This window comes from Enoplosus armatus, chromosome 24, assembly GCF_043641665.1.
Source record: "Enoplosus armatus isolate fEnoArm2 chromosome 24, fEnoArm2.hap1, whole genome shotgun sequence".
Taxonomy (NCBI): domain Eukaryota; kingdom Metazoa; phylum Chordata; class Actinopteri; order Centrarchiformes; family Enoplosidae; genus Enoplosus; species Enoplosus armatus.
The window spans coordinates 8,142,817-8,154,505 of record NC_092203.1 but is presented as its reverse complement, the minus strand read 5'-3'; the positions used below and the strand labels follow the sequence as shown (position 1 = coordinate 8,154,505).

Below are 11,689 nucleotides of genomic sequence, written 5' to 3'. Positions count from 1 at the left end.
ACAATTGAAATTGGAGCAAGAGAAAGGGCCAGTTTGTTTGTTCAAGTGTGTGTTTGTGTGTGTGTGTGTGTGTGATGTTCTTCTACACCGAGCCTACTTTAGCTCGCCGTACTCCCTGAGCAGTGACCGGAGCAGTAAGCCCCCCGTCCAAGCACTTGGAAACTGGAACGAGGCGAGGAGAAAGAGAGGATGGATGGGAAAGAAAGGGAGCGATGCGATGGGGGAGAAAAAGGATGGAGCGCAAAGAAAGGGAGGACAGGAGAAGAGCGGAGGCAGAGACAGACAGACAGAGCAGCAGCATATGGAACGGCACAAAACGGAAAGAACTGACGAATGAATGGAACCAAACGAAAGGAGGAGAAGTGTTGGATTGAGGGATGAGAGGGAAGGCGAGGCCACCTCTTCTTCTCCCTCTCCTCCTCTCGTCCCTCCTCTTCCCCCCGTGAGAATGCTGTGTGTGTGTGTGTGTGTGTGTGTGTATTTTCTTCCTCGTCAGATCTGCCGCGCTTTCATTCGCACACAAAGACGGGACGTAGACGTACCTGGCACAGGGGGACGTGAAGGAGCTGGCAGAGGTGTGTGTGTGTGTGTGAGAGAGAGAAACAGATAAAGAGACACTGGCTCACCTGCCTGGCAGACAAGGGTGCCTGTGAGAGGATGGCCTGTCTGTCTGAGATGTCCCACTTAACACTGACACACACACACACACACACTTAACCCGCTCAACACCAGCATGCACTCACTTTCTTCTTTCTTGCTCTCTGTTTCCCAGTTCAGCTTGTTTGGATATGTAATATTTCATTTAACAACGCTTGTATTTCAGTGTAACTTGGGCCTTAATTCTGTAGTTTTGTCATTATTATTCTTATCAGTAATAATAACGTAGTACTTGAGTCATCTACATCTTCAGGATGAAGTCGGATGAGAGAAGAAATAGGGATCAAAGTTTTTCTTCTTCTGTAACTGATTCAACTCGAAGTATCTGCCGATACGAGGACCAGTGCACTCATTTTTTCTACATTTAAAAAAGGAGTTTACGTCACTGCGTACAACTCATTGGAAACATATTTGTAGAAGGCAACATGAGGCCAGAAATTGCTGTGGAACGACATTTTATAATGATATTTAATGTGGATTGCTCACATCATGGCCACGACCTGATCTGCTTAATCAGGTTGGTATCGTGCCGTCACACAGGTTTTAAACAAATCCCCCGGTCAGCCAAACCTATTTGGAAAAGAAAAGGAAGTAAGTAGAAGTAAAAAAAAAAAGTTCAGTTAGTCCAAATATCTGAAAAACGAATGGCATTCCCAAACGTTAAAATTAAGATGGTGAACAGTGAAGAGGAAGCAGAAATCATCAAGATATTTAAAAATATAGACAAATAAAACCAAAGACATCTGCATGATTGGATAATATTTTAATTTGATTTTGGGTGAGGTAACTGTTTGATCAGCTCGTCAAATTAGCTGATGCATTTTGTTGACAATGAGTGCTTGTATCTGTGCAGTACATGGTAGTCTTCTTCATGAGTTTATTTGCAAGAAAAACACTAGAAGAAGACATAAACATGATTGTGGAGTGAATGATGGCGGCACTCAGAAGAACAGTACTTTTCTTGTTCAGTAAGAATTGAGTATAAAAACACCAAAAGTTAATGGATCCTTTTCACAGGGAGATTTATTGTTTGTCATAGAATTTATGTGCAGATAATGTCCTTTCCCTCTTTATTGAGCAGTAGAGTTTAGCTTTGGGAAAAAAAATTGGCTAAAAAGTCAAATTACTGCCCAACAGCTGCAGCAGAATGAGTTTTGATGCCGGAGTGAAAATGTGTCCATGCTAAAGAAATTGGAGGGGTCTGCAATGCGACACAAACAAACAATAAACAAGGAAGCAAACAAACTGACGCACACACGAATACACACACACACACACACACACACACACACACTGAGCAATCCGCTATGCTGCAATTAGCTTGTTTTAAAGGAAACAAATAACAGTAATTTCAACAGAACAGCATCCATAACAATTCACCCCTGGAGGGGATCAGCTATTTGAACACACACACACACACACACACACACACACACACACACGAGAACAGGATACATTCACACATACGGATACACACACACACACACACACACATGGTTGGGTATGTGCAAGCTGTCATATTCAAATACAACAGACAGACAAACACACACACACACACACACACACACACACACACCTCCATTAAGTGTACTTGAGAGCAGCAGAGAGGGTCAGCTCAGTGTCTGAGTTATTACGCTACTTTGTTCTGCCTCAGTGGGAAGGCTGCACCCCGCACACACACACACACACACAAAGAATTATTATCACCTATCAACACTCAAGGTGCAAATATAAAAGGGTTGGTTTGATAATGGATTGAAAGAGATGAATAAAAGAATGGCTAAAAAAGATGGATGGATGAATGGCGAGACAAAGCGTCTGCTCGCTGTTTCTTTGCGTGTGTGCAGAAGTTTGCAGCTGGCTGGGGGGGGGGACCGGCCTCTGTCTCTCCCTCTTTATGTCTCCCCACCTCTCCGTCCATCTATCCATCTCTTCCTCTCTGTCTGGGTGCACAACAATGGCGTGAAACATCTGCGGCTACCAGGTAATTATGGCTGAGTCAAAACAGCGGGCATCGCCGCGCCGACGAGCTCCGGCACCCCGCAATTAGCCCCGCATCTCCATCTCCCCTCGCTCTGTCGCTCCCCCGATGACCAGCGTATTATCTCTCTGAAGAGACAGAGGAGAGTGGAGGGGGAATAAAGACAGACGAGTGATCTCAGAGGGACACGAGTGGTGGGAGATGAGGACAGTCACGCTACCCGAACTGTCCATCTGAACATCTGAGTCAGTCGTATTTTCAAGTCCTCATTTTTTGGCTCTCTTTAGATAGTTTTTAGCAATACTTTCACTCAGATTCGTCTTTATTTTGCGACTCTTCAACCTGTACTTGGTTCATGGATGTCTCTGAACACCTGAGAATCCTCAGGTGAACATGAAAAAGTGGAATAGTGGTCCTGACCTCAAGGTTAAGAAACTGCCTCGTGGTATTCTTTGGTGAATTTTATTTAGTTTACCGACATCCGTCCATCTTTATACTACGTTCAGCACCTGTGTGACCAGTGAAAGTGACTTCATTCAATTTTGACAAGTGGTATTATTTGATGATATCATCTAAATTGTATCAGTGACAGATAAAGTTGTGATAGTAAGGAGGACAGGGAATGAAGCCAGCCACTCAGATTGAAGCTCAGTAGTTTAGCAATTCAAATTCAAATCCCAGTTTATTTACTGTTTTCCAAACTTTTCCGTGGGGGCAGCTTCCCTCGCCCTCTCACATTTACCGTCCACTGTGTCTTCATTACATGTGTTTGATTGGTAGGTGCATGAGTGTTTGTGCGCACACACATTTACATGTGTCAGTGTGTGTCCGTGTTAGCTCTTCTCTGTTTGTGCAATTGTTTGCTTATGCATGTGCACCCTGAGAGCGTATGTGTGTTTCTGACTGCGGGTGCATTTTGTGATGTGTACTTTTTTTCTCTTCCTAGTCCAGGAGTCCCCGTCAGGACCCCTAGGCGTCCCTGTGCCTGCCTGCCAAAAACGTCTGCATCTCCTGGACCCCCTCGAGGCAGGGGACAGCCAAATGTCACTTGGACCCTCTACAGAGTGGTGAGAGGAGGACAGGAAGAGGCGACTGGGAGAGGGGGGGGACGGGGAATTGAATGAGCGGGAGACGAAAGTTAAAGAGGAGGACGTGTAGAGTGGCGAAAGAGTTTGAGACGACAGGTGGATGGAAGGAGTGAGAAACTAAATCCCTTTAAATCATAAGCAAATGTTCACAGTCTCAGAGCACATCACCATAACGAATAGTAGTGCCTCAATGATTCCCACATATCTGCCTCCAAATCTTTTACAACTTTGCAGGTTGTTGCAAATACAGTATGAATATACAGAAGCTCCCAAACATCTAGTTATTTAACGGAAGAAGCCACAAAATGTATTTTATACTCTTTATTTATTGCTGGAAATCACATTTTATTTGTATGTATTTCTTGCAGAACCTTGAACGTGTTTTTGTCACATATAGGTGACTAAATGCGATGTATTACCTGCCTTTAGCAAGTTTAAAATCTCTGAAATTAATTGAAACTACCTGGTAGGAACATATGTGGTGTGCTTTGGTTAGTAAGTATGTTTTGTATGCCGGCTACAACCTGCTGAATCACCGGTGTGGTGTTTTACTCAGATAAAAAAAGAGAATTTGATTGAAATGATGAGTTTTATAGACCTTTTTCACACAGATTGTAATCTGGTGAGTTTTAACTATTAGAGGATGTTTTTCCTCATTTGCTCTAATTTGTTTGGTGTGTAAAGTGATTCAATGTTAAATGCAGTGTAAAATGACACGCGGCGAAACACTTCACATCACCACATGTAAAATTACACATCTAAATTACCATCAGCAATGTTTCTATGAAAGTCAGTCAGTCAGGCATACAAAACCAAAAAAAGCTCTAAAGGTGTCCTGTTTGTTTTTACCCATTAACTCCCTTTACTGTCTTCTTCTCTCGCCTGCCTCCCCCATTCATCTCTGCCAGTCCCATGTGTCCCTTGGTCCTTGTCCTTGCATGGGCGACAAATGGAAGACAAGGACAAGACGTCTGGCTCCCTCACACACGAGGACATTTATTCAAACAGTAGACTGGGAAAGATATAAATCTGCTGTGGTCATTTTTAATAGGAAACACTCACTTCAAGTGTACATTTGTGTGTGAGGGGTACATGAGGTAGAAGAAGGAATATGACGGCATAAAAACATTATTCTGGGTCACAGCTGCTGAGATGAAAACACACACACACTTGTAACCTTCTGCTTAACCCTAATTCCCAACAGAGCTGCGCACACACACCCAGTGTCTACTATAGTCCCCTGAGTGTCCTGTCACTCTGGGGGCTACAACACAGTATCGAACAGGGATTTACATGGAACACACACATGAATAGAAACAATAGAGCGGCCTTCGCGCTTTTATTCTCCGATTGATACAACGTGAACATTTCTGCGCTCATTATGGGTCAAGTCCATGGAGAGGAAGACTTAAGAATAATAATAATACGATTATTTATTGCAGACAAAAACCGAAGCTTTTCTTAAGAAAATGATTTGGGTGGCTCTCTCATTTTTAGACTTTGGTTTTCATTTATTTAAATCATTTTTGCTCCACAGTGTCTTCAGTGGCTAAAGCAAGTCTGTTTAAAATGCTGGAATAACGCCGCATTAGAAAGGCAGGTAACTTAGAATTAGCAGAAAGACGGAGTGTGTAATTACACGAGTTGTCATTCATTTACAATCCGATGCATAATTCAGGCAGCCGTGCACATGAGAAAAGAATGAACTGGCTGTAACTAGTAGCTAGCTCTCCAAACAGCACCTACACAGCAATTACGGATGAGAGATAGGTGTGTGTGTCTGTGTGTGTGTGTGTGTGTACATCCACTAAGTTAATGGCTGTGTGGACGCGACAGTCTAAATGTGCTCATCTGTAACATTTTATCCTGGTTCACCTCACTCAGCCACTGTCACACACACTCAAACACACACATGAGCTCACAAAGCAGGAAGGGGTCAGCGGGAGAGAGGAGGAAAAGACAACGCAGCGTAGAGAGAGAGAGAAAATGATCTGCCAGCGTGAGTCCATTTTCCACAGCAGGTAGTTTCCCCAAAACTCTGGAACTTTTTCAAGAATTCAGGGGATTTTTTTAGATTGTTCATTGGTCACGGTACCGCCCTAAAAATAAATAACGAAGGTGATGGCCAATAAATATTTCAGCTTCTCACTGGTCATTTGTTAAGTATTGGCAACCAAGCTGACTGGTCCAAGTGACGGACTGATGAGAAGGTACCTCTTTCAATGAGGCTGTGCCAGGCTCAAGTAAATCAAGGTATTAGAATAGAAATAATACCTCAAGAATCGCAATAAATGTGCTTTATATTTTATTTGCTTCCTGAGGCAGCTGAGGAAGTTTAACCTGCCACAAAAAATGCTGGTTCACTTCTACACTGCCATCATAGAGTCCATCCTCACCTCCTCCATCACCGTCTGGTACGCTGCTGCCTCCACCAAGGACAGACGCAGACTGCAGCGTATCATCCGCTCTGCAGAGAGGGTGATCGGCTGCAACCTTCCATCTCTTCTGGACCTGTACTCCTCCAGGACCCTGAGGAGAGCAGGGAAGATCGCTGCCGACCCCTCCCACCCCGGACACCATCTGTTCGACCCCCTCCCCTCTGGCAGGAGGCTGCGGTCCATCAGGACCAAAACCTCCCGCCACAAAAACAGTTTCTTCCCCTCTGCAGTCAACCTGACAAACTCTCACTGACCCCCCCCCAGAACACAAACACAAGCTATACGTTATATTAACGTACATCACCCCTGTCCCCACTGCGTTACATTAACGCACCCACCCCCTACTGGACACTTTATCTGGACACTTTACTTTATTCTGGTCACTGCACTGTTGTTATTTATCTTATCTAATTTTTTTTTATTTTTATTTTTATTCTTATTCTTATTTTAGCTTTTATATTCTACTTATTTGTTATCAAAACAATAGCACCTTCAGACCACAGCAAATTCCTTGTAATGTATGTTACTTGGCAATAAACAGTTTCTGATTCTGATTCTGATTCTGATTCACGTTTCACTTTTTTATCCCTCCTCTTAATTTAACTTATCTTCTTTCAGATCTTTGTCTTAAATTTCTCTGTAACTTTAAATATTTATGACTAAATGATCAACAATCAAAATTAGAGTGTGAAAAAAGCGTTGAGCACTGATCCATTGAGCCACCAGAGCCTGATAGAATTTACTGGAATAAATTGAAATCCTTTGAATTGTAACTCAACAGGAAGCATGAATCTGTGGTAATGGCAATAATGAGGCTGCACATACCTCTACTGTTATATTATTTCATGAACTATGAATCCATGAATCATGTTTAGAAAGACACTCTGTGGATTGCTCTCTATATGACAAGACTACTGGTATGTGATGCCAGAATGTGGCCAGTGACAAGGACTGCACATGAGAAACATGACTTTCAAGTATATATAATAATGTGATATTTGAGAGATCCTCATTGTGGAACTCTTTTCTCTTGACCCCTCAAAAGGATGTCAGAGCTTTTAGCTGCAAAGTGAAAATCATTTTCTATTACAGATTAAGCATTTATCTGATTCTTTTCTAATGCTTTTCTCCCTCCAGAGTGACTAACAAAGGCCATCTTGCAAATACCAATAAGAGACAGCAATGCAAACGCAGAAAATGAGAGACATTTTTCCTTTTGGTGTCAGTAAAAGTGAATAAAATCAACTATTTGTGTAGCTATTCAATACTGTGACTGGAATAGCATCACCTACAGACCCCCAAACACACAAACTTCCATCCTCATTCAGTGCAAAATATTTGGTGTACACTAATTAAGACTTGAATGTTGTTGTGGAATTTAATTAATCAGTATTTTGAATATAGTTTATGTTTATGAAAACATGCACAGCTAATTAAAGTGTACAAAGTGCCTCTTTTCAGCATGTTTATCAGCTGTTAATACTTCATTCATTAAGAGGAGGGAGAGAAGGGGATCATTATTGGACGTTCACGTATCTCCCCCTTGTGGTTCTTCCCTGCAACTACATCTCAGTCACAGTTTAGCCAATTTTAAAGGGAAAATTCCCTGTGAAATTAGCTATTTAAAAAAGATTTTGGACAACAGATCTCTACAACCAGAGACAATTGTCTCTATATGGGTTCCCCCACTAAAATCACCATGGGTCATATTAAGCAAAATAAGAAAGAAAGAATTCCTATTATAAGATTCGTAAAAGACTTTTTAAAATTCACTTTTCACTTTTTATTAATTGTACTCAAAAGTGCAATTTCTGTAAATAATATTTTGCCTGCAAATTCGTGCTGTTTACTAGATATTCATCCCCTTTTCCTGCATTAAGATGCACAAAACGTTACTATACTGGAAAGAAAAGTTAAGACTACAGTGGAATCCGTCGATGTTGGACCCAGTTCCAATTCGTGATATAGGGACCTTTTGAACGACACTACGTAGAGTAGGTGAGAAACTTTCATCAATTTATGGTCGACTTTTAGTAGAAATTAAGTATTCATTGGCTAAACCGAATATCACGAATATTGTAAATCCATCACCATGTAAAATGAGATGACATCCTGTATTTTAGTCCACGGTGTAGCGGTGAATCCCCAGAGATTTGGAATTTGGCCTTGATTAGGTCCGTTGCGTTCTACCAAAACAGGAAGTTTTTAGTTTACAGGCTAGCTAACTAGCCTGCGGGATACATACGCATTTTTTATGATTCAACAAACGTTTTAATCGTGTGGACTATCTGTCAGCGCCACAGACGACCAACTGTCTGTTCAGCAGCAGTTGTGAGCGAATGTGTTCATCGGCTTCGGTTTGTGGTATTTAACTTAAACGGGTCTGACAGTCTGAGTCAGAAGATTAGCCCACTAGCTAGCTGGTAAGCTAATGTTAGCTTGGTCACGAACTACATTCATTTCTGTCAGGGTGAGTTTTCTGCATGGTTAGCTTCACGGTTTGGCATTAAGTTGCAGTGCTATCAGCAGTGTTTGGTGTCAGCTATCGTGTTTTACCCTTTATTTAGCTAAACAGACAGCACCGTAACATGAGGTTATGGAGGAGCGAAAGCTAAAAAGAAAGAGTCCCAGGACCTCCACCAACACGGCGGCTCCGACTGGTGGCTCAAGCCGGAAAACCAACGCTTCTTCTGGAGGACGACATGTAGGCTACAGCCATAACATGGGGACCCACTCCAGCCAAAAGAGCAAGAGTAGGAGGTAGCAGCTATACAACTGCGATTGTTTAACTAATAGTTTTATATAAGCTTTATTAACTTCCTCGGGAATGAAGGAATGAGAGTATTGTTGACTGTTATGTGTTGTTTGTGTTTTTCCAGGGCAGTTCGAGATAAACCCAGGCATCATCTGGGCTTGGGTGGTAAAGCTAATCAGAGCCAGGGCCAGGCAGCACCGACCATCCAGCACTCCTTTCTGACGGACGTTTCAGATGTACAGGAGATGGAGAATGGCCTGCTCAGTCTCCTCAACGACTTCCACTCAGGGAAATTACAAGCATTTGGTAATTTGTAATGTCTTCAGATGAAAACTGAAACAGATAATGTTAACCGAACCTTTAACATTAGATGGAAATGCCTAATACTTTCTGGTTCTTCAATTGAATAAGTTTTGCATCTTTCGAGAAGAAGGGTTGTGTGTTTTAGAAGATATTGTAAGAAATACAGCAGGTGAATGAGAGACTGTAAGGAGAACAGTGTTTCAAACAAGATAATAGTAAACACATATCAGCTGAAGCCACCTGTACATTATTTTTTTTTGCTTTCTTCTCTCTGTGTCAGGCAATGAATGCTCCATTGGCCAGATGGAGCACGTGAGAGAGATGCAGGAGAAGCTGGCCCGTTTGCACTTTGACCTCTACGGCGAGGTGGACGAAATGCCCGAGGACCAGAGGAAAATGGCCTGCGACACCAACATGGACAAATTACTTCTTAATGTAAGACGGTAATAGCATAATTTGTAACATGATCTGACTTTATCGTTGGTATATTTTATATTATCTTATCGGACAGAACCACCATTTTGCTGAATATTCATACAGATCTATAAATCAGTAGCAGTCTTGCTCCTGAAATGTTGGTGAGCTCATTCTGCTGTTGCTTGTATGTTACGTCGTCCTGGATAAAGCTGTTCATTGATGGTGGTGTAACTACTCAACATCCCAGCAAGGATTTAGCTGCTTATCCCTCCTGTGCTTGTTGCATGTTGAACAGGATGAGGTCCTTTTACAGTGATTATAATGAGATCAAAATGTTCTTTTTCTCCACAGCTTGAGGAGCTGAGCTCTTCTATGTATCCTTTTGATGTTTAACATTCACCAGTCCTCAGGCTTCATATTTGTCCTTAATAGCGTTTTAAAGGCTTTAAAGTGAAAGTAAAACATCTTTGCCTTCAGGTTTCCTGTCCGTCCAGCATTGATCTTGTTAAAATGTCAGATTTTTGCCTTTGTTATTCCTTGACTCTGCTTCTCCAGTCAGAAACTGAATCTAGCGGACTCACAAGAGATCCCGAGGACTGCCAGCATGTGATTTTCTCTTCTCCTCTCGTCTCTTCTCAACCCCATCAGACCCGACTGTTTATTTTATGCCGCCTATAGGGGCGGCAGTGGATAAGGTGGAGTTGAATAAAGCTTGAGGCACTCTTACGCAAGTATGGCAACAAAGCTGTTCACCAGCGTTCCCTGTGTGTACAGGGGGATGGATGTATTGTAAGATGTCCCTGCAGGGATGCACTAATATCGATAATACCACCTCTTCTGAGAAATCAGATACAGCGTATTGTATTTTCTCTTACAGATCTTAAGCTACTATCTGACCAACATTGCAGAATACTTTACATATTGGCATTGGTGCATCCCTGTCGTGGCCTGTTTAAAGTCAAGTTGTAGTCAGTTCACTAATTTCCAAACAGTCTACATTTGCAATACATTGCTAACCAAAGTGATATTGATGAAAAGCACTCACCTAGTTTTTTGTCCAACAGTTGATTCATTCACAAGTCCTTGAAAGGAAATTTCGAGTGTATATTTTATCTGCTTTGCTAAATGCGAACTGACTGCAAACTTGCTCCTTTCAGCTATTTTCAGATATATATAAACTAATTCTGTTGCACTTTGTCTTATCTATTGTCAGTGTCTGTAACATCACAAACTAAAGACCCAGAGCTAGACTGATCAAAATATAGATACAGAAACGTAGAGCTTTAAAACCAAGTTTATATCTCACCTGTGAGACATTAAAAACCTAACAAATATTCCCTGATCAGATTAAATGATAGTTTAATTAATTAATCAGCCAAAAGATAGCATTTAAATGCACATTTGATTCTAACTACGGAAACTGCGCTGAATGTTGTGGGTTAAAACAGATAAGCTGTGGCTGCAGTTTGTGGTTTTGCATATGATGTCCTGCTACATGTGAGTGGCCTGATATCACCTCCAACACCTTGCTCAGTATTGAATATATTTGCACATATCCATGCAACATGCGGAACACACTGCACAGTATCACTGGTGTGTTGGTTTGACGCTGGAAGAGAGTAATCCAAATGTTGACATCACAACCATGCCTTAAATCTTTAATTTAATCATTTTTGCCTTATATGTTGTTATTATGTTTTAATGGTCTTACGTAGAACATGTTGATTTTAGGTTTGGAGTCGGTGTTTTAAGATGATATAATCATTTGATGCTGCTTTGATTATAAATCCTACTTTGTTTTGTCTCTTCTTATTTTAACCAGTGTTGTTGGGGGGGGGGGTGTGGGATTATTTTGAAGTGTTTTACTGTTTTAACTGATTGGTGATTTTGTTTTTATTGACTAAATAAATGTGTTGTCTGGATCTCGTCACTATTTCTTACCATTCAAATCAGGATGCGATTTAATAACATGTAATGGGGGGGGGTTATGTAATAACTTTGTTCTTACATCACAAGTTAACCCTTAGTCAGACGCTTCATTTTGGAGCAT

The 11,689-nt window shown here is 41.5% G+C and overlaps 1 protein-coding gene across 3 annotated transcripts; it reads left to right on the top strand.

The window, feature by feature from the left end:
• Positions 1-8,398: 8,398 nt before the first annotated feature.
• Positions 8,399-11,561, top strand: ccdc28a (coiled-coil domain containing 28A). 3 transcript variants are annotated; one of them, XM_070930646.1, is made up of 6 exons: positions 8,399-8,521; positions 8,732-8,924; positions 9,044-9,225; positions 9,503-9,657; positions 9,991-10,013; positions 10,195-11,561. In XM_070930646.1, the coding sequence occupies exons 2-6, from the start codon at positions 8,761-8,763 to the stop codon at positions 10,247-10,249; spliced, it is 579 nt and encodes a 192-aa protein (XP_070786747.1). In that variant the 5' UTR covers positions 8,399-8,521; positions 8,732-8,760; the 3' UTR covers positions 10,250-11,561. The 3 variants fall into 3 exon arrangements, with proteins under 3 accessions (XP_070786747.1, XP_070786748.1, XP_070786746.1); XM_070930647.1 differs by having other exon boundaries at positions 8,399-8,634; positions 10,199-11,561; XM_070930645.1 differs by having other exon boundaries at positions 8,399-8,634.
• Positions 11,562-11,689: the final 128 nt, after the last annotated feature.